At 41.1% G+C, this 24,261-nt stretch overlaps 1 protein-coding gene across 15 annotated transcripts in view; it reads right to left on the bottom strand.

The window, feature by feature from the left end:
• The window catches only part of ABLIM1 (actin binding LIM protein 1), a 206,504-nt gene that overhangs the window by 164,698 nt on the left and 17,545 nt on the right, over positions 1-24,261 (bottom strand). For 14 of the 15 annotated variants that reach the window (XM_045022891.1, XM_045022892.1, XM_045022899.1 and 11 more), the window contains exon 2: positions 6,268-6,402. In XM_045022891.1, the coding sequence (XP_044878826.1) occupies positions 6,268-6,402 (135 nt within the window). Of the gene's footprint in view, positions 1-6,267; positions 6,403-11,578; positions 11,599-24,261 lie in introns of those variants that run through there. The other variant, XM_045022907.1, reaches the window with a different exon arrangement.

Below are 24,261 nucleotides of genomic sequence, written 5' to 3'. Positions count from 1 at the left end.
GCCTTGCTCTTTGCCGGGTGACATTGGTTAAAGCAGTGCAGATTATATTACAGAAGATTAAACTGTCAGCAGCTCAGGAATATCTTCATAAACAACAGCTACAGTCAGGCCAGTTATCATTCAAGTTACAAAAATCTGTATGTGATTAACCGTACAAGCCAAAGAGTGTAGCCAGCGTATACTAGACGTGTGTAAAGAACTAAAAAAACCAGATCCAACGAAGGTGCCAGTATAGTTCAATGCATTAAGCATAGGAAGCAATTCCTGAGTTCTAGTCCTGGCTCTGACTCGATATAGGATCTTTGGCAAGTCAGTTTGAACCAGAATGTGAAGGCCTGACTCCCGCCGATGAGCTGCTGCTCACACAAATACCCGACTGACTAGTCCTGTGAGGAGCTACTCACAGAGTATAGGATTCACAACCTGTCCCTGAAACACCTTCTGCTCCAGTTTCCCCATTTGTAAAGTCAGGATACTACTTGCCTACATGGAAGAACATTTGAGGACCAATCAGCTACTGTTGCACAGTGCTTTGAAAATATAAAGCACTATATCAGTGGTCCCCAACCTTTTTCGTCTGGTGGGTGCCAGATGACGAGCCACGGAGGACTGTGGCGGCAGACGAGCAGCCACTGAAATTCCGCTGTCAAGCGGCAACGTCAATAGGTGTTGCCGCCGAAATGCCGCTGAGAAGTTGCATCATCCGGAGGCGTTGCTGCCGAAATACCGCCGAAAATCAGCAGCATTTTGGCAGCGACACCGCTGGATGATGCAGCTTGTCGGTGGCATTTCGGCGGATGCTCATCTGCTGGCCAGTATGCAGGCACACTTAAACGCCTCAGTGAGCGCCATGGCACCCGCAGGCACCACATTGGGGATGCCTGCACTATATAAAGAGCTAAGTATTGTTATTAAAAACCCAGTAACTGTAATACACAATATATGTATGTTACCCTACCAGACCCGTTGATAGCCATGGTGGCCACTGAGAGCATGACTCAACTCTGTCCTATGTATTCCCACACAAACTATGGGATGGAAGGGAAAGTTCATGAGGTAATCTATGGGGGGTTTTTTTGGTTTTTTTTTTTAAAAAGAGCAGCAGAAGGCTGTAATTCAGGCCAAGTTGTTAACTGCAAGAAATCATTTTCATCCATCAACAGCTAATACACAGATAGTTTTAGTTAAACTTCTGGTGCAAAGACTTACTCCCAACTCTCCACAAATATCCCCCAGCCATCCCATCCCCTTGCTGAAGGACAATTTAGAAGGCAACATCTAACTGCAAGGAAGACATCTAATGATGTGGTGACAAAAAGAGTCACCTTTCATCCTAATAATGTATATGCAAGAGGCGGAGAAGAAGAAGAATTAATGTTCTCTTTGCATTCTCCTTCTGAAAACTCTGTTTGGCTATGGTGTTCCCAAACAAGCCCCAGAGGCGCTAATTTATTCCTATATGTAAGAGAGAGGGAGAGGGAAAGAGCATGGATATCTATGGATACAGATTATCTGGGGCCTGATTTTCAGAGCTGGCTTCAGTCTTAACACAGTTTTATCAAGATCCAAAAAAATTCAGTTGCTTTGTGTGCGCACACAACAGATGTCTCAATTCTGAAAGATGCACCTGTATTTAAGTATCTGATTGCTCCTTGCAATGTGCTATTACATTATAAAATACACCTGCAATTAATCTGCATCCTCAAAATGGCCCCTACAAATATCTGCAAGTGCAAAAATGCAGACTTAAAAACAGAGCCTGAAGCACTTCTGAAAAGCCACTACAGCACATACTGGGTATGTCCAGAATATCTGAATACATAGCTTAGCTTCTTAAAGTAAAAACTGAAAGTCTATACTGAAGAGATTATCTGCATACTCCCTAGAAGAATATACACTGGCTTAATAATTATATCAACCCCCATGGTTGGCTCTAGTAGCTATAATAGTCTGCTACTTGCTCATGGCTAACAGAATTCTCTTTTGGGAGGTGGGGTAGAGTTGGGGTATTGGTGTGTTAAGTGTCACAGACTTTATCTCCACAGATGACTGGAGTGCCTGTACATATGCACTCAGTTCATTGCAGAAACATTAAGCCCAGAAAACTAAGGGAGCCTTTCCACTGATTTCAGTAGGCTTTGGTTTAGGGTGATTTATAGCCACTTGAGTGTCACCACACAGCACACTTGTGAATTCAGAGATGCTCCAGTCCCTCAATGTAGGGTTGCAGCAGTGCATTATACGTGTCAGCCTGTCTGGATTTTTCCTTGATGTACTATGGTTTGTTGGTCACTAAGCAGGAATCTGCAACTTGTGAATAGCAAGGATTTCAACTACACCCTTAACTACAAGCTGAATTAGCAACATGCTAAACAAAAATCAACCACTGAGCTTGTAGCTCTTAAAATACTAAGACAGTACGCAGTCAAAGCAAAAAAAAAGTGTCTCCCTGGGGAAAATCATGTAGGATGTAAATGACTGAGAAGACCTGCAAGTATTTTAGGATGCTTAAGATACTTTCCTGACAAAATTCTCTGAAGTCTTTGGGCATGATTCACCCCTACGTTACTCCGGCCCAATCAGAGTTACACCTGTGTAAAACTAGCGTGACACAGTGAAGAATAGGCCCCTTATGTCTCCTGTGAGCTTAGAATGTGGTACGGGGATAAATGTCAGGCTGCTGTCTTTATTGCCAGCTTAGAACAGTCTTCCTTGTATGTATCACGCAAACAATACCAAAAAGGTTCAGCAAGACACACAAACCAAAGAGGGTCAAATCCAACATCTGCAGGGCATGACCAAATGCTTGGAAAGCAGCACTATCCACTCTCAGTCAGACACAGATCTATATGAGGTTTTGGATGCCAGAAGGGAAGTTGGAATTCCAGTGTTTTCCCTATATTAATTGATTGTATAAAAAACATTGGATGGCTTTAGACCCAAAGTGACAGTTTAAAATAAAATTAGTTATGAATAAGCTTATACATGTATATATAATGTGACGGGGTCAGGCCAGATGGCTATAGGAGAGTGATGTTTTGTTTGGACAAGAGCAGATTAAGGAGGGGACATGATAGCAGTGTTCAAATACTTGAAAAGCTGCCATAAAAAAAAAAAAAAGAGAAAATTGTTCTCTTACGAAATTGGACAGGATAAGAGGCAATGGGTTAAAAATACAGATTGATTGGATCTCAGCAAAAACTTCCTGACTGTAAGAAAAGTAGGACAATGGACAAACTGCCTAGGGCATGGAATCTCCTTCATTGGAGGTTTTCAAAAGGAGGCTATACACACCTCTACCCAGATACAACGTGGCCCAATATAACATGAATTTGGATATAACGTGGTAAGGCAGCGCTCCGGGGGCAGGGGGGGAGAAGCAGGGCTGTGCACTCCGGCGGATCAAAGCAAGTTTGATATAACACGGTTTCACCTATAACACGGTAAGATTTTTTGGCTCCCAAGGACAGCGTTATATCGGGGCAGAGGTGTAGTGTGATACAGCAGGGCCAGGGAGCAGTGGGAGAGTGGTCCTATCGAAAATTCCAGGGGAAGTGGGCGGGCATAAGCCCGGCTAAAGGACCCTCCCCCAGCCTTTGGGGAGGATCCACTGAGCCCAGGAACTCAACTGATTATGGGGGACAACAAAAAAGAACAGCTGACCGTTTACAACACAGAATACAAAGTGTACAGAGCTCACTTTATATATTTACTACAAATATTTGCACTGTAAAAATGATAAACAAAAGAAATGGTATGAGGTGAATTGAAAAATACAATACTGTAGAGCAATCTTTTAATCATGAAAGTATAACGTACAAATGTAGATTTTTTTTGTTACATAACTACACTCAAAAAAACCAAAACAATGTAAAACTTTAGAGCCTACAAGTCCACTCAGTCCTACTTCTTGTTCAGTTAATCGCAAAGACAAACGTTTGTTTACATTTACAGGACATAATGCTGTTCGCTTCTTATTTACAATGTCACCTGAAAGCGAGAACAGGCATTTCCATGGCACTTTTGGTAGTGGTGTTGCAAGGTATTTACATGCCAAATATGCTAAACATTTGTATGTCCCTTCCTGTTTCAGCCACTATTTCAGAGGACATGCTTCTATGCTGATGACGCTCATTAAAAAAAATGCGTTAAATTTGTGACTGAACTCCTTGGGGGAGAATTATATGTCCCCTGCTCTGTGTTTTACCTGCATTCTGCCATATAGTTAATGTTATAGCAGTCTCAGATGATGAACCAGCTCATGTTTTTTCGTTTTAAGAACACTTTCACTGCAGATTTGACAAAACGCAAAAGTGAGATTTCTAAAGATAGCTACAGCACTCAACCCAAGGTTTAAGAATCTGAAGTACTTTCAAAAATCTGAGAGGTACAGGGTGTGGAGCATACTTTCAGAAGCCTTAAGAGAGCAACAATCCAATGCGGAAACTACAGAACTGAACCACCAAAACATAAAATCAACCTTCTGCTAGTGGCATCCGACTCAGATGATGAAAATGAACATGCATTGGTCCAAACTGCTTTGGATCATTATCAAGCAGAACCCGTCATCGGCATGGACACGTGTCCTCTGGAATGGTGGTTGAAGCACGAAGGGACATATGAATCTTTAGTGCATCTGGCATGTAAATATCTTGTGATGCTGGCTACAACGGTGCCATGCAAACACCTATTCTCACTTTTAGGTGACATTGTAAACAAGAAGCAGGCAGCATTATCTCCTGCAAATGTAAACAAATTTGTTTGTCTGAGTGATTGGCTGAACAAGAAGTAGGACTGAGTGGACTCGCAGGCTATAAAGTTTTACATTGTTTTGGTTTTTAGTGCAGTTTTTTTCCCCTTTACATAATTCTACATTTGTAAGTTCAACTTTCATGATAAAGAGATTGCACAACATTTGCATTAGGTTAATTGAAATATACTATCTTTTGTTTTTTACTGTGCAAATATTTGTAATAAAAATATAAAGTGAGTATTGTACACTTTGTATTCTGTGTGGTAATTTAAATCAATATATTTAAAAATGTAGAAAACATCCAAAATATTTAAATAAATTGTATTCTATTATTCTTTAACAGTGCAATTGTGTGATTAATCACAATTAAAAAAATTAATTGCTTGACAGCCCTACACATTATATTTACAGGTATTCAAGTAGAGGAAGATTGAAGCGACACAGGATTCCAACTCAGATCATGTGACAGTAAGAAGGAACTGGAGAGGTATCAGTCCACACTGCCCTTTATACCCTTGGTCCAGAGCACAAGAAGATGAACTGTGCATGTCAGACCAACAGACATAGCTTACTAAAAGTTTCCCAATTCAGGTGTATGATGCACATATGTATCCATGTGTGGAATACACACAGGGACCATCACTTGAAGAACCATCATGATTTACAACACTATCACATGCACACAAAAGTCTTGCATAAAACCCATGTCAAAGGAGGCAATATAATCCCCACCCCCCCGCAATTTTTTTTCAAAATCATGTTTATTTTCCCCCTTGCTGTTTATAATAATGAGCGCTTAGAAGGTGGCCACTTCTGTTTCCTGACAGTTTCCCCTTCCATTGTGTGGAACATTATAAACATGCCCAATCCCACCTGATCATCCTAAAATCCAGTCACTCATTTAAAATAATTTAGGGGCCCCTGCAACCACTTCTAACAGCTGTTAATGTTCTCCTGTTCGCCACATAAACAAGGGAAATTGACTAAGATCCCAATCTAGGCAGATTCTGATCATGATCCTAACTGACCATACAGGAGAAACTATTATAACTGAAAGCTGAAACTTTCTTAGGTAGTCATCTTATTACTTATGATAAATATAAATATGCAGAGTGACATGTTCTTCTGAGTTGACATCACTCCTATAATGGCAATTACTGGATCCAGTAGTAATAAGAACAGAGTAACTGGTTATTAATGTCATCGGTTTCTTAAAAAGGCCTGAATACGTAAATGTTTGCTTAGAGAATTTGGTCTTTTTGGTGCCATTCAGCCGGATGCTCTTACACTTATGACTCAGCCAGCTCTCCATTCATCCTTCACCTTCCCCACCCACAAGTTCTGGGACTGTGTATTTTGAGAAATACAGATGTCTTCTGATTGAATCCACTCTGCCCACAGCTGTTGCCAATGACAATATCCAAAGTTAACCCTCACAATCAACTCAAGACAAACTGGTTTGAACCATTCACATGTATTAATACATTTACACCAAATGAATGTGAATTCACTACCTTTGCAGGTGAAGCATTTGATGTGAAAGTGTTTGGACTGGACACGGAGCACTTCGCCTTTACAGGGCTCCTCACATTTATGGCAGTGGATGACAGGCTTCTCAGTGGAGTGGTGAGGTTCTTGGGAATGGGCCACTGTAAAAAAAAAAACATCACTGTAAGAAAAGGAATACAGGATTTTCCTCCCTTCCTAGATCTATGCTCTCAGCAACCAGTGAGTGGTATATAATCTCTAGATTACATTGTACGCCCAACAAATTAACATGTTAACAGAGATTCTGTACACCTGTACCCTTTCCATAAAATGGTGTTTTAAGTCATGCACAATATCTGCCTTATCACACTGAGACAGGCAGGGAAATAGAAAGAGAAAAAAATTCCTTAGTGATTTCGGTCACTCTCCCTTCCACAAGTACTGCCTCAGTTCCAGAGCGCATACCAAGTGTGCATGAAGACATACTGCAAGCAAGCAGGGCAGAAAACAAAAAAAAACTGGGCAAAGAGAACCTGAGCAGGAAGCCCAACCCAAGCATAATGAACAGAAACAGAAAGCAAATTTGAGACGTCAAATCAACACAGCTACATGGGTTTATGTACAACTTACTGCATTAGAATCCCATCTGATAAGAGTTGGAGTCCTAGGGAGGGATGTGATGCAGAGAAAAATTGGAGTCTGCCTGCTACTGTACACAAGAGTGCAAGCACCGAAACGTCTCTGAAGTTAGAAGAATAAAAGGAAGCCATCTGGCTTGTTCTTACCCCCGCTGACTTCAACAGAACGTAACTCTTGTGTTTAGAGGAACAAGCCAAACATAGGAAAGGCTATAGAGGGTAGAAGTGGGCAAAGTCTTCCTCAATTTAAGCTTGCAAAGTAGCCAGAAGAGAACTTGGAGCACCAACAAGCAATACCTACACCTTGCAGCACAATTTCCAAGCAGGCTCACAGAATGGCGGGGAAGAACAGTGATAAGGGGAAGAACATTCTGTGTATTGATCACACAGACATTCCAGTTGGCCCTAAATTAACTCCAGTAACTACCACAATGAGTAGCTTCTAAAACAGGAGCAGAAGGAAAGATCTCGTCAGTGTTACAACCACACTTTACTGTGCTAATAAAACCATGACTGCTCCATGTTTTACTTCTGACCAGCAATGTTTAACTTTCACTTAAGAGCTGTCTGGAATCAGACTAAGGACCCAATAAGCCCGCAAGGACTGTAATGGAAAAGCATGGGGTAAATCAATACAGAATTTGGCTCAGTTTGTGTTATCTGAGGTAGTTAGGGTGCCCCAAACAATTCCCCTGTGATTTTTCTTTTTACTAGTAGAAATTTGTGCTTATTATACTATTCTCAATATAGTGACATTGCTCACCAATGTATTTTTAGGATAACACATGCATGCATCCGATGAAGTGGGTTTTAGCCCACGAAAGCTTATGCTCAAATAAATGTGTTAGTCTCTAAGGTGCCACAAGGACTCCTCGTTGTTTTTGCTGATACAGACTAACACGGCTGCTACTCTGAAACCTAGTATCAGAGGGGTAGCCGTGTTAGTCTGGTTCTGTAAAAGCAGCAAAGAATCCTGTGGCACCTTATAGACTAACAGACGTTTTGCAGCATGAGCTTTCGTGGGTGAATACCCACTTCTTCGGTTTCACCCACGAAAGCTCATGCTGCAAAACGTCTGTTAGTCTATAAGGTGCCACAGGATTCTTTGCTACTCTGAAACCTGACATACATGCTCTGTGTTTCTACCTTCCTTGAATCTCCGTATTGCCTTCTGCTGCCATTTGGATGAAGTTCTATCTGGGTATGTATTCATGGCATATTCAGCACCATAGACTTCCAAGTACTATTTCCCCACCCCCACCCCTTGCTCTCAGACCCTTTCCCACTGCTCTCAACTCCTCCTACTCCCTCGCCCCAGCTGGCCGGACATCCTTCCTGCTCATGCTCTGACACTCTCTCTCACTCCTTCCTTCACACCACTGTTTACAGTCACCACAACCTCCCATCTAGTATTTGCCATGCAAGTTCCCTCTCTTCCTTCAATAAACTTCTGGAAATTTATCTACCACGTCATCAAGTACTTTTGCTATAAAGCCACTCTCTTTTATTCTTTTTTGTACATGCTCATATCTTTAGAGCATAAATTTGTTGGGGATGAAATTTTGCTATTTTGTACAGTTTATCTATTATGCACATTAGGTGGGCAATACATAGTAACAGAAAGAAAAACAGTACTAAACCTAAAGGAAATCACGTATTTCAGGCAACAATTTATATCTTCAAATTCAGCTAAACTTATAACTCAGCAGCTGTCATTTGGTTAGCGAAGTTTCTCCTATTTAAAACATTTAGAGAAAGCTTAGCTGCCTGAATTCCTTGACTGCAATATGAAGCTTTACCTCTTCCTCTGTGGTACGTATCATCTCATCTATATCCCTAGAACTGTGATTCAATTCACATGAGTAAGCAGAACACAGAGGGGAATGCCAACTAATATTTTAATTAGCAGTTACTTCTAAATAAGAACCCATAAAGTACATTGCCTTGAGTGAACCTCTCCTAATCTGTAATGCAATACTATTTTTGGAGTGGAAGAGCAGAGGTGGTTATTCTTCCAAGCAAGACTATTAAATAGTCTATTAACTTAGTTACAAGTTAAAGTAGTACAAAAGAAGAAGAAAATACAAGGCAGGAGTTTCTAACAGGTTTGGATTTATTTTAAAATACAATGAGCAAAACTTGCCTCTCTGCTTTGTATGGGGGGGAATGGGCCAGACCCTGGGCCCATTGAAGATAATAGCAAAGCTCTCATTAGTAACCCTCCACCCCACAATATCCTGCTCTATCTACTTTGTGAACACAGAGCTCCTTAATAAATTCTGTGCATACCAGAGTCCTGATCTAATGTGCAACTGAGAAGAGTTGACCCATATTTGGAATGAAATAAAAGGTAAATCGGGCCAAAACTGGGAATCAGTATTGTATTGCCAGTAACAAGTTAACTTTCTCATTATGTTTTGCCTTTCAGGGCCATTTAAGCTAACACAATGCTCTCAGCTGCCACATCCAATCCGAGCTCTCTGATGGAGCTAATTACAGTGCCCATCATACTGGCATCAGCTTTGGCTTTGGCATCGAGGTTCAGCAACCAACTGCTGCTCCTTCTCAAGGAGTCACTTGCAAGCTTTTCCTTTTGGATTTCAACATTACACAGCAAAGGTTTCAGTGCCAGAGATGACTCTTTTCACACTCACCAGCGAGCATGCAACAGGGAATTAAAAGGGGGTGGGGAAAGAGTGGCGCGCCATGCAGGAGAATGGTCATGAAATCACCCCTGACTGCAGACCCCTTAAAAACAGGTTTATGACTAAAGTTCAGCTACAGTCAGAAAAATGATTATGTACAAGTTTATTGGACACTTGTAAGCTGGAAGCTGATTTGGTGGCGAGGCCCCTGAGCAGGGATTAGTAGAGATCTCAGCCTGGCACTGGAAGCCCCACCTGCATCAGCAAGGACACCTCTACTCCAAAAAGGATTTACCCTCTGGATTTTTGCCCTGCCAGGGATGGGGCCAGAGAGTTGCTCTAAAAGCATGGTCAAGGCTCTGCTAATCTAGTCACCAAGAGAGGAAGGATGACTCAGTGGTTAGGACACCAGCTTAAGACTTGAGATCAGAGTTCAATTTCATGCATGACCTTGGGAAAGTCACTTAGCCTTTCTGTGCCTCAGTCCTCCTGCTGTAAAATGGGGAGAATAGCACTGCCTCTCACAGGGGTATTGTGAGGCAAAATGCATTAAAAATTGTGAGACACTCAGACACTAGGGTGATGGGGGCCATTTAGGTAACTAAGATAGTAAACATGGTCGTACCCCTTCCCCATCCATTTTTTGGAGCTGCTCTTCACTAGAAAATAATGTTGTGTTAGACCTCAACCTTGAGAAGTCATGTTAATTCACATAACCTTAAAGCATCAGCCCAGACAGGCTCCTCAAGGCTATGTTTGAACACTACTTTATTTTCTAGTCAGACAAGCCCTAGGCATGGTGCTGGCCAGCTCAGGACAGAATTTTCAACAGCAGGTTGTCTGGGCTCTGCTAGTAAATGCCAGAACTACCTAGGCCTGAATCCAGTTCCTTGTTTAGAAGACCTTTGCAAACCTCTGGAGAGGTTAAAGAAAGCCATATTATCATGAAGGCAATTACAAGTTGGCCATTTCCCAGTATCTAGGAGCAAATCCACATCACCTAGGGTGACCAGACAGCAAGTGTGAAAAATCGGGACGGGGTGGGGGATAATAGGTGTCTAAGAAAAAGCTCCAAAAATCGGGACATCTGGTCACCCTAACATCACCTGCTTTAGAATAATATGCAAAATCTTATAAAAAAATCTGTAACCATCTCAAATAAACTTCTCTAAAACATTTTTTACCATAGTGAGGTAGCTAAGCCAGAGCAAGTCTGTGTGCTGACACTTGTCTCAGTTGAAACCTGATATACCCAGTTAGCTCATATCAGTAAATGTACAGGAGCAGGCAAAATTGATACACCCACTTTTAAATCAATATAAGATTCCACACAGGAGTTTGCACCATTTTAACTAAACGGACTTTTAAAAACTAAATTTAGTTGAACAAGTGCAACTTGTGTGTAGAGAAGCCCTAAAAGAAATGCTAGTAATACAGTGATCAAAAATGAATGTTTCTTTGAATATGTAGAATAAATGTATCTTTTTTAAGCTTCACTGTGAAGCCGTACGTATTGAAGCCTTAGCTGTTACAGTGCTTCCAGCTTTGCTCTCAAGTCAATCCATGCAAACAAGAAATCACCAAAACAAATTTTCAGTGAGGTTTCTTGTTATTTTGTAGGGCAGATACAACTTTGGAATTTAAATTGTGTGCTGGAAACAGCAACAGGGCCATTTCCTTGATAAAGAACCAAATTTGAAGCCAAAATTATGTGCAGAAGAACTGCCCAAGACAAAGTTAATTTAAGTTCCTGGGCTTTTTAACAAACCAGGTTAACCAAAACATTGTCCCTTAGTTTAGTACAAGATTCCACTAAGTCAACGAGTCAGATAGGTACATTGTCTGTCAAACAGCTCACTTAGCTCTTTGAGTGTCCATGCGATGAACACGACACACAACCGTCCTGGTACCCCCTTTACCTGGACTCTTTTTTCCCCCCTACTAAGAAAATCAGTTACACCATTAAGTGGAAACACATCAGGTCCCACAGTTATCTGAGGAGATAAGAATCTTCCAGTGCTGCAACCACTTGGTGTTTGGAGTCTTGCTGTCACCTCGATCGCTGGGTGCATTTTCCAGCCAGCTGCTGCTATTCTTTAAGGAAACTTCATCTTCATCATGATCTGGTAATGAAAATTTTATTGCATTTTGTATCTGTGCTACACTGGCATAAATCAGGAGTAATTCCACTGGTCTAGATTTGCAACAGAGTAACTCAGTTCAGAATCCTGCCCTTTGGAAGTAGTATTAAAGTCTGCTCTATGAGAGAGACCCAATTTAAAAGCAGCAGCAATGCCCATCTCCCACCACACTGTTCCAAAGACCGAGACCGATAACTTCCACTTGGCTAAAGCACGTTCCTTAGGATGACCATATGTTTTGGCCAGGACAGTCCCTTTTTTAAGCCCTGTCATGGCCATCTCAACTTTTTTGGCAAAAGTGGGCATTTGTCCTGTTCGCTCTTGCCAACTGATGGGGAGGGGAAGAGAAAGGATTCCAGCATGTGGCGGGCAGGCAAGGTTCGAGTGACCAGCAACAGCCTCGAGCAGGGATAGGGGGGGCTCGGGCAAGTGGCCGGGCCAGCCCCGCGGGGTGTCCCATTTTTCCTTTGGGAAATATGGACCCCCTAACGTTCCTAAAATAAAGGGATATTTGCTGCAGGAGTTTTTAATCTGTAATGTCACTGCTGCCTTCTGAAAAGCAGCTCCTGGGACAAAATGGGTAATGACCATTATGTGTATCACTGTCTTAGCCAAGGACAGAGCCACTGCTTAGCCCACTCTTCCCCCAACTGGAAATCACAGCCATTACCTGAAAAGTAACATTTTTTAGGATAACAAACAAACAAACCCCACAACTCCTTAAAAAAGGAAAAAACAAAAACGGCAGCTACTCTTGATGATGATGATATTTCTGCGCCTGAACCTTGCTCCTAATGCAAAACTGTTTTGGAAACCAAAGAACCACGCTGATAAATGCTGACTCAACTGCAGGTTCTGCTGGCAGAGCTCCATACCTCTGCTGCAAACCACAGAAGAGCTTGCTTCTTTACCACAAATCGGAGAGAAGCGTCTGGGAAATGTCTCACTAGGAAGATTCTCTAAAGGTGAGGTCACAGCAAACACACGGGGCCCAATCCTGCTTCCCACTGAAGTCAATGGCAAACCTCCCATTGAATGGGAGCAGGATCTGGACCGCTGTGCTTTAGATGCTAATGAGGCTCAGACAAAAGTCAATACCACTTGGTCATTTTCCAGATTCAGACATATTTGCACATTGGCAGACTCAGCCTGGCAGGCAGGAAACAGGAAATTTTTCCAGTCTGCAAGACAGGGTGGATTGATTTAAATAATGATTTAAGTCACCTAAAGGAAAGCCTCGATTTTAATCAACATTTGTATTTGTAGTTCAATTATTTTCCTAAAAAAAGGTATATTCTCATTGGTTGATATAACCAATGCTAAAACACGTTGATTTGCAACTAAATAGCACCTTCACACTAGATCTGGACCATGTGCTACATAGGAGGTACAACTATACTATAACTACATACATTTTATTTAAGCAATTATATAGCTTAATATATAATTTTATCAACTGGACATTTTTAGTAGATTAGAAAATGGTGACTGATATATGGCTTATTTGCTAAATATAAATTTTGTTCATGATTTGTGTCAAGCTGCATTAGGGTGGTAACTAGAATTTAAACACAAGATAGCAGATAAATGTATTTTTATTAAACAAAACAAGCCCTTAATACAGTACATGACCTATTGTGCCACATTTATAAAACTTGACTTCAAAAGTTAGAATCAGAGGAAAGACATCTTTCTTTATATAGAAAAAAAGCCTTTAACTCAACATCGAGAAATTCATCACCTGTGCCCACTCCCAGTTTCTGGCAATCATGTAGCATATGCCAAGCTAGAGAATAAGATGAGTCATTTGAGTTACCCATCTAGATATGGAAGGCACAAGTCATGTCTATTCTATCCTAGTCCTGTAAAAGGAAACTTTAAACTTGTCAATTCCTTAGCAAAACAGGGTTGGGAATAATTGGTCAACTGTTTAGCAAACGGGACTTGAGAATAACTTGCACTTTTTCTCATTAATGCCATAACACACGTTCTGTCAGTCTCAGTTTTCCTGCTACAATTAATGAAGTGCACCTAAGTTATCTAGTCTCAAGGCTTCTATCAACAGCTACAGAGGTGAATCGTGGGCATGATCACAGCATACACACTAATTGATCTGTTTTGACTCTCTCTCTCTCTCTCCCCACCACTGCAGAGACCATACAACTGAGATACTTCTGCCCATTACCTAAAGAGTAGACAGTACATTGCACGTCAGCACATCTCCTCCACCCCAGAGATGGATTTGTTCTTAATTATCTCATCTGTACTGTACTCCAAAGAAACACTCTTTCTAAAGGAAAAACAAGGCCTTGAAGATAATAATGAGAAGGAGGAGTAGATTGCTAGAATGGTAGGTTGGGATATTTTATAAAGGAAATAAAGAAAAAGAAAAGAACATTGATAAAAGCTATCCACATCTACCTGTCTACCTAATTGTTAATTTATATGAAAAAGTTGGATGAAAAGACTTCTGCATGCTTCTCAGTTATTTTGAAAAGTCTAGGATTAAATACACTTTAAAAAAAGTCAATAATTGTGTGTGCGCATGCGTGTGTGCGTGCGTGTATGCACATCACAAGGATAAAACTGGGGTTTGCCGTAATTTTAAATATAGAGTAAAGCAAACGTAGAATAAACTGAAAAAAGACTCTGGTATTCATTACTATCAAAAGTAAAAAAAGGCTTACATCAAATACACCAGTAATAGTAAAAAGTCAAGGGGGATAAATAATTTTACCAAAATATATTAGCCAAAAATTAAATACTGCTTGAATCTTAAAATATGGGAAAAGATGTGTTAAATTCCACTTTGTATGCCAACACCCATCCCCCACCCTCCTTTCTTCCCTCTTTTGTCTTGTAAGGCCTTTATGCTGCAAACACCACCACATGCAACAGCTTGTGGAATGAGGGTCTTAGGCCTCCGCCTGAAGAGACTTTTGCACATGCTAAATTTTAAGCATGAGAGTCCTTCCAGTGAAGTCAGTTACTTGATACCAGCACTCATTTGATCCCAGTTTAAACCCCATTATATAATGTATATGAAAATGGGTCATATGTGCCTGCAGTGACTGGCGTAATTTGTTTGACAAATTCAATTCAATGGTGTTTTTGAAAAATGATTTGCTTAAGATTAAGAAAATTAGGTATATTCAGTATAGGGGTGTTTTTTCCATCAGGCCACACAGGGGTTACAAGCCAGATTCTGATCTCACTTATACTGGTGTAAATCTGAACTAGCTCTATTGAACATCCTAGCCGTTAGTGGGGGATTGTCAAAACTATCTGAGTAGTGACCTAGAAATACAAGTTCTATTGACTTTCAGTGGGACAAGGCATTTGGCATTTATGATAATTCTACCTCTAAGTCTTATTGACATTAATACAGGTAGTTCCCCATGCTTAAAGATGCAAATACACTGCTCAGTTTTAGATCTGCAGTGTAATATACTTATGCAATCTATCATAACGTACAGCTTATGAAGACTATGGTCCAGATCCTGTGCTTGTATAAATTCAGATTTACACCAGCTGAGGATGTGGCTCCCTATTGAAAACTTTCTAGTTCACGGAGGCTGTATCTACACTACACACCACCCGTGGCTGCATATAGCGTACATGTAGCTACACACCACACAGTGAAAAAAGCACACTGCGGTGTGTAGCTACAGTGTCTGTGAAAGGCTCTGGCAGGGTGCGGCAGTGGAGAAAGGCTCAGCCTGCTTCCTCCCTCACTGCCGCAGCCTCTTCCATGGAGGGGAAATGCTCCAGCAGCAGGACGTCTGGCAGAGTCTCTCTCTGCGGAGGGGAAGGGCTCCAGCAGCAGGGAGTTGGCAGCCTTTTTCTGCTGCCTCCCTGATGCTGGAGCCTTTCCCTCAGACAGGGAAGGGATCCACAGTGAGGAGCTGCCCACTGCCAGAGCATTTCCCCACTGGGATATTTTATAAAGAGGAGAAAGGCTCCAGCAGTGGGACACTACATTGGTACATGTGTATTAACTCCTCTTGCCTAAATTATGCCTCACCATCTACGCTGCTGTTTACACCCGTGCCAGAGGGGCTATGTGGGTATGTACTCTATTCGCTGCTGAAAGGAACATGCAATGTAGACGTACCTTGAAATGATCTGATAGCCCTGAGCTTCATTTTGTTAATGATGTAATTCCACTGTTGTTGGCCACACATTCTTAGTTGTACGACAGATGCCTTAGGTGTCTCCTAAGAAAACGTCTAACCTGGTGACCAAATTGTGCATTCTGCAGTGTGGCTTGTCTTGTAAATACAGAGACTTCAGACAATTACAGTGTTTATACTTCACATGTTAGTCAGTGCTGGAGAAAAATGAGAATCTTTTCCATAAAACAGCTAGCAAACTAATGAACTACACAGTTAATGCATTATGTTCACATGTAGTGTCTGAAGACGAATCAATGAAAAGCTAAAGGCAGTTTGTTTGTTTTTTTAAAACCACTATCACTAATACAAAGGCACTGATCTTACTGAAAGAATGTTGCAAGCCAAGGCTTGCTTCGAAACAGATGATATCGACTCAAATGTTGACTAAACTGAGCCAATGTTTGAATGAAAAAAAATCAACACAATTTCTAGTAGACTTGTTACAAGATAAACAGTTATTGAACCATAGGGCAGGAGCATAAACTGGATTCAGTGTGATGCTACATCAACATTATGACATGGTGGGACATGGTAGTTTTCACTGAACTCTTCGTGACACAAACTGGGTGAAAAGCTAGAATGTGAATCCAGACTGTGTAGTACTAATGCAATAAAAGCCTGTCTTAGCACCCTTATATTCTCCTTTGTCTTCCTCTCAATAAACACACAATTCTCTGCCTACAACTGACTTATAAAAAGACAGTATTTAGAGACCATCAATCCTATTGTGGGAGGGATAGCTCAGTGGTTTGAGTATTGGCCTACTAAACCCAGGGTTGAGAGTTTAATCCTTGAGGGGGCCACTTAGGGAACTGGGATAAAAATCTGTCTGGGGATTGGTCCTGCTTTGAGGAGGGGGTTGGACTAGATGACCTCCTGAGGTCCCTTCCAACCCTGATATTCTAGGATTCATTCTTCAAGAACTTTATTTGTTAAAGCCAGGATACATGTATGCCTCACAACTAACACCCAAACAGTTATAGCAGCTAGCAAACAAAAAATGTCAGTCATATAGATAGGTTCTGAGTATCACTAGATAAAAATCCTTTAAAAGTTTGCTACCCAGAAAGACCCACTCATCTAAATAAAAACAAGACAAAGTGATCAAAAAGTAAACAGCTCCAACCAACATCCTGACTGACAGTCACATAAACATCTAATGTCCATACATAAATATTATCCAAAGTGATGAATAAAAAGACAGATGGAGAAATTGTTCATTTGAAGTCTTGAGTGGATACACAAAAGCAAGAATGTTGAAAGTGCGGATGTTAGCGGAAAATGCTATTGCTTTTCCTGAAAAGAATGAAAATTCTAACCTTCCAATGAAAGATGTGAGCACTCAGATGTAAAATAAAACAGAGAAACAAGCCATGGCTTCTTAGCCACATCAGCAATAACTGTATTCGCATTTAGTTTCTTGTCTTCAAAGGCAGCAAATTTAAATTACAGTTTAATCATTTAAATTTTTTTAAGTTTCCAAAATAGCTATGAAAGAATTTCAGAGATTGAAATGCACATAAAAAGGTACTTAAAAGGATTAAACAAAAAACTTTAAGCACGTGAGTATCGAAGTGAAATTTCTGAGGTGAACATTTCCTTAGCCCAATGGCCTTCCAGCTGTGTTACAAGACACAAGCAGTAATTCTTCCACTCTACTCCATGCTGATAAAGCCTCAGCTGGAGTATTGTGTCCAGTTCTGGGCACCACATTTCAGGAAAGATGTTGACAAGCTGGAGAAAATCCAGAAAAGAGCAACAAAAAACTTATTAAAGGTCTAGAAAACACAACCTGTGAAGAAAGATTGAAAAAATTGGGTTTGTTTAGTCTGGAGAAAAGAAGACTGAGGGGGGCATAACCTTTTATGAACTTGAAAATTGTTACAAGGAGGAAGGAGAAAAATTCTTCTGGTTAACCTCTGAGAATAGGACAAGAAACAACGGGTTTAAATTGCAGCAAGGGAGGTTTAGGTTGAACATTAAAGTAGTTAAGCATTGGAATAAATTGTCGGGTGGAGGGTAGGAGGGGGAATCTCCAGCACTGGAGGTTTTTAAGAACAGGTTAGACAAACACCTGTCAGGGATGGTCTAGTTATTACATAGTCCTGTCTTGCGTGCAAGAGACTGGACTAGATGACCGAGTGAAGTCTCTTCCAGTCCTACCCTGCTATGATTCTATGATAACTAAAGACATCAGAGTAATGTAACAACATATGCCCCCAAGGGGCTACTGCCCCTAACAGCCATCTCCTGTGCAAAACTGACGAGGACATACACTTACTCCACAGCCCCTTCCATATGAACAGCCCTTCCTGAAACACGGATCTTTTGCGCATTTGCAAAGTAAAATATTATTTCTGCGATAAATATCACCAAACTCCCAAGAGCACATTCATTTTTAGTGAGGTGTTTTAAATACACAAATGCCAAGAAAATACTGATGACTGCGGAGAAAGCATTGGAAATGACCTTGTACAAAAGCGTGGCACGCCGCGGGGGGGAGAAAATACACCAGCTTCTGCTTCTCTAATGCACAAACTGTGCTGTCATATCAACTTTTGTTTTGTGGTTCTTCAGTAATAATAAATAAATAGAGCTCTAACGCTTTATCTATACTAGGAACATTTTTAAAAATTGGCATTATTTGTAATATAATGAACCCTATTTGAAGCAGGAGAGAGATTTGAACACTGGACCTGCAGAGCTAAGTGCAGAACCTGCTTCTGCTTGAGCTAATGGTGCAAGTCCCCTAGCTGGTATTAGTTACAAACAAAATAAACCTCTGTTGTGAACCAGGCTCTAGATTCAGACAACAACTCACAGAATCCCTAGAGTGGTTACTATAATATTAGTGATGCTGAACTGAAGCAAGCAGCACTGGGAACACCAACACAGCCAGCCAGTTGTCCGTGCTGTTTTCAGCACCATGGCAATTAGACCCTCACCCACTATTGTACAATGAAGATTTATATCCAGAAAAATAAATTTTAAAAAAAAGCATCTCATTTATAAACGGTTGGTGTTATATAGTTTGAGCTCAACTCCCTAGCCTTTTGCAAGTCACTTACTTCCCTGCCTTGCTTTTCCCCTTCTGTACAATGGGGACAGTAATATAGGAGGTGAATCACTGGGATGGCGGGAGGAATAAACTGTTCCTGTTTATAGCCCTGTACGATTAGTGCCATACAAGTGCCACCTACTGTTTGTATCATCTCCATCAGTTACGCAAGGATACAGCTAACGTTCTGAATCTGTGTAACAGTGAGGGCAGGCAGTAGCAAAACATACAGCTACACAAAAGGCCCACAGCAAAAATCACACGCTTCCAATACAGGATAGCACTCGAGCATGTGCTTAATTTTAAGGCCCACTGAAGTCAATGAGACTTAAAGACATGCTGTTTTGAACAGAGATGGGCGTACGCATGTGCTTACCTCAACCAGACAAAATAAGCAGGGGAGATTCCCAGGATCAATGAATGGGTAAGGACTAATCATACTTAACGGGATACCGACGTGGTCAGTGCAGTGTTTTACAGACAGAGAACAGCCTTTTATATTAATTATAGCAAAGGGATTCTATATGGCTTGCTATTGACCTGTTCACTGCAACGCTCTCCTCCAGGGGAACTAAACGCAGCCAGTGCCATTCAGTGTCATCCTACAGACCCTTCCTCTTCTGATTGCACTGATCCTAAAAACGACTGACTATCCTATACTTGGCAGATCTAAAGATGGTCCTAAATAAGTTCTCTCATACCAGAGACCTTAGCTACCCTCAGGAAAGTATTTCTTAGCAGCAGTTTTATTTTGTTTTAATTACAGATTTTAAACAAATAAAAAGAAATTCACCTTCTTGAAACTTTAAACTTTTAAGAAGTGCCAAGCCCTTCGTTTTTTTCAAATGTCATCTAAGAAATCCATCTAACTTGAGGAGAGGGCAGATTACTGTACCTGAACACATGAATGTAGGTGTCTCAAATTCAGTTACTGAAACCATTATGTCATCCCCTCCAATTTAGTCCAAACACATACAACTCCAAATTTCTTGATGTAAATGTCTGTTTCCCTACATCTTTCCACAGCATCTGCTCAAGCTCCCTTTAACATGGAGCTGGCATGCAAAAGAACACCTGGAATTCCGCTACAGAAAACATGGGAATCCATCAAACATGTCAGGATTGTGCAAAGCCTGTTGCCTCATTCTCAAGATGGTAATATTCAACCTACAGTGTGAAATCAGTCCTAGAAAAAAAAAAAGTTTAAGAAAACACATAATGCCATCCAGAGTTGAAATTTTAAATCGAATATTTTAAAATGATAAAGCCATAAGGGTGGGGCGGGGGGGAGGGGGAAGAGAGAGAGAGAGAGAGAGAGAGAGAGAGAGAGAGAGAGAGAGAGAGAACGAACAACCTTAACAGGTAAAAGCAAAGTAAAAGAATTACTAAGGTATTACAGTGTTTGAAGTGATGTCTGTTATGTTAGGGTATAGTTGGTATTATAAGTGGTGGTGATCTCTCTTTGCTCACACACACACAGTAATTCTCTGCCCCAAAGAAAATCCTATTAGGCAAAACAGACAAAAATGTTATCCTCCTCCTTTGGATATTATCCAGATGAGTCACTGAAGCCAGCCAGACAGACTAAGCGACTTCCCCCAAGATCAGGAAATGTATCAAAGAGCCAGACACTGAATCCTTATCTCTCAATATTAGTATATGTGCTGCCAACTACATTAGCCACAAACCCACCTTTTCACATCTATTAGTTTCACATATTTATAAAGTGTGCCTATTGAGACCTGAATGAGCAGATCCAGCAATTTAAAAAACAAAACAAAAACCCACAGATTAAAACAGGCCTAAATCTGACACAGTATAAACCACAAGTGGAAAAGAAAATATAGCTTCTCAAACCTCAACCAAATCGGGGTCTGCCAGATCAACCGGGGATGCAAGCTCCAGAGTCAAGAGACTACACTGAGACTGTCCATCCACCATCCTACAAAACATCCAAGTATTGAACTGTCAGTGACAACACCCTGGCTGGAATCAGCTGTTTGGGTGGAGAAAGAGGACCAAGCTCATCTCCCAGAGGCAGGTCCCATATCCATAACTCAAAACCAACATCTCTATTGTGATTGTGTTGAGTATATCTATTTAGCTTAACAAAGAGAAGGTTCAGGGGTGACTTGATTACAGTCTGTAAGTATCTACGTGGGAAGCAAATATTTAATAATGGTCTCTTCAATGCAGCAGAAAAAGATAGAACATGGTCCAATTGATGGAAGCTGAAGATAGACAAATTCAGACTGGAAAGAGGGTGTACATTTTTAACAGTGAGGGTAATTAACCACTGGAACAATTTACCCAGGATGGATTCTGCATCAGTGACAATTTTTAAATCAAGATTGGTTGGTTTCCTAAAAGATCTGCTCTGGGGATTATTTTGGGGAAGGTCTATGGCCTGTGTTACACAGGAGGTCATATAAGATGATAACAATCATTGTCTCTTCTGGCCTTATGAATTACACCTGGAAAGTCTCTGGAGCACATGTATAAAATGTGCTTGTAGAGTAGGAAGCTATTTGTATTATTTTTTCTTAATACCATATGCAACTCATTTTACTGTTTGATATTATATTGCCTGACTGCATGGAATTAAATTGAAGGAAGCTGATGGGGAAAAACAGGAAACTATAACAAGGTAGAACCAGAGCAAATACCACGGTTCCTTGAGAAACAATGGGGGAGTTATTAATTGGGAAATGCTCCAGCCAGCATAGCAAAACTTATTCTTCCCAGATCAGGGCCTAGGAACAAAGGAACAGTAAACTGTTAAAAACCCTGCCTAGATAGGAGGGGGAGGGAGGTGAGCAAGCAGCAGCAGATGGAGGTGAATTTCTGAGAGGCACACAGAGGATGCTGCAGGGACTGTCTCTCCCAGGACAGGAATAGGGATGACTGGGCTGAGTGGAACATACCCAAAACCTGCAAGGAAAGAATAAAATGTAGGCAAGACCTGATATATATATAGGCATTTTGTTGTTTTATCCCTTCTCTGCTTGTTATCGAGTCGTGGGTGAATAAATATTTTGTTCTGAAGAAGCTGTTTTTGAGTTACTGTAAATCAGTTGCTGGTCACAGGTACCTGGAGGAAAATGGGTAACAAGTACCAAACACAACTGGGCTTGTCTTCTTATCATGGTTGGTAAACTAGAGGGCTGCAGCCTGGGGACCCAGTCTAGGAGTGCTAGGCCCTCATGATTACACTCAGAGTGGTGAAGGTGGCAAAACCTGTCACCAGAGAGGTGCACTCAAGAGGGACTAAATAGACAGGTTGTTCTGCAACCTTGACCTTGCTCCATGCAAGGAAAACTGTTAAGTGACCAGGAAGATGCTTTCCATGCACAAGCTGAAGTTTGAGTGGCCTTCAAGAGTAATCTCATCTAAAGTGCTTCAGTTCTGGTACTGGCATAAATAACCGCAATGGGAGATTTGGATGGAAAAGAAGGCAGGACTGGGGACACAGTCAGCATCAAAGAAGTTTCTTGACCATGAACTTAATGTATACCAGTACTTGGCAACAACCACCTCAACCAATAGGGAACTGCATATTTCCCAGCACGTTTTTACTAGACAAAGAGGGCAAATTGCAAATGGAAATTTTATTAAAGTTTTGCTGAAATATATTGATTTTTTTCTGTGATGCTTGGTAGGCCAGGACTCCCTGACGCCCTCCCCCTCCCAGCTTAAGGCATCCTAAGCCCTCCAGACACGCATGCCTACCATTCCACAGAGAGACCTCCTGCAGGACAAGCACAAATCTTAAGGCTGCAGAGATGGGCTCGAGGGTTAAGGTCTCCATCAAACTTCCATCTCCTCTTTCTCTTTAATCAAGCACCATCATTCCAGAGGAAAACTCTGGCCTGTCAAGGCATGGCTCCAGTCCCCTGGGTCTGCCCCACATAACTTCCCATAGGGATCATAAGTTAAAATACCATTAGGGTCAACTCCTTCCTTCATCTTTTGGCACTTACCCTTCATGTCCCAGTAAGACTGGGAGTTGTACTTGGATACTCCCTGAATCTGTTGGCCAAGACATCAAGACTCAGGGCAAATCCTCAGCTGCTGTGAACTGGCATTGCTCTAATTGGAGCTAGGCCATTTTAACCAGCTGAGGATCTTGGCCTCAAGCTCAAAATACAGACTCAAACCTCAACATCGTAGTACTTACTCTAGTCTTATAGGCCAGCTCCTAGCTAGAAAATACATTGCCAAACTGGATTCAAAACTAATACACTAGTTACACTCCTCAGTAGGGATTTTAAGTTGCAGCGTGACAGGTGGATATTCTGAAAAGCAAATACTGACTGAGAAGCATATGCAAGTTGTTTATCAGTCAGTAACTACTGTGAGGGCAAGTTGTTCTTGAATGAAATAGCGTAACAATGTGTCAAGTACACCAGATCAAAGGAAGCAGACAGGTGCACATTCACAGGAACGAAAAAGTAATGTCAGTCAATCATAATTCCGCCAGCGTCATTTGGTGACTGAAAAAATAGCAGCCTGGACCCAATATTTTTCTATGCAGGTATCTGAGCTGACCAGACACACTGAAATCATTCTACACTCTGAACATAATGAAGCATGCTAATTTGATATAAACCATTACTAACTGGTTTGCACTTCAGTGAATTGGGATTGCATTTTTCTAGCTGAAACCAGCTTCTCTAGTTCCTGGCCAGCATGTATATGAACCACCATGGGTTCCCAGGCATTAGACAGGCAGAATTTTAGGCATATTAAAGAGAGGACAACTCATGCAGAAGCTGGAAGAGAGGGTACCTCCTGCACTACACTAGCATGTCATCTCACAATCAACACTACAGAGTGGCATTTGAATTAGCTCCCAAGTAGCTGCATCCTGATCCTGGATGAAGTGGGGGAAGGAGTTGTGGGAGTATCTGTCTGAAATAGTAAGGCAGAAAAATAATGAGGAAAAAAATGTGGAAAGATACTAAGGGCTACTGACTGTTTGCAATCTGAAACAGTGAGGTATCAGTGGTAGCTGTTCATATGGACTCAGGAGAAAGCATTTAGCCCTCGTTTTGGTCTAAAACTCAAACTGAATGCACGTTAGGTATTTAAAAATAGCATTAACAGGATTGATAAATTCTAAAGTCTCTTTATTTCCCCCCCAAATAGACTATGGGACATTTTCAACATAATGCCCAACACTGCATTCTCCTATTATTCTCCACTTCTCTTTCATACAACTTTAAGGGTTGGTCATTTATACAGCACCTTCCAGGGCATCAAGTTGTATTTATGCAGCCACAAAAAATGCAAACACGTCTCGGTTGGAGAGTCCAGTTACCTGGGAATCAGTGGATGGAGACAGGAAATTTTAGCCATCAAAA

Source organism: Mauremys mutica, chromosome 7, assembly GCF_020497125.1.
Source record: "Mauremys mutica isolate MM-2020 ecotype Southern chromosome 7, ASM2049712v1, whole genome shotgun sequence".
In the NCBI taxonomy this organism is placed as follows: domain Eukaryota; kingdom Metazoa; phylum Chordata; order Testudines; family Geoemydidae; genus Mauremys; species Mauremys mutica.
This window is presented reverse-complemented; position numbering and strand designations above follow the sequence as displayed.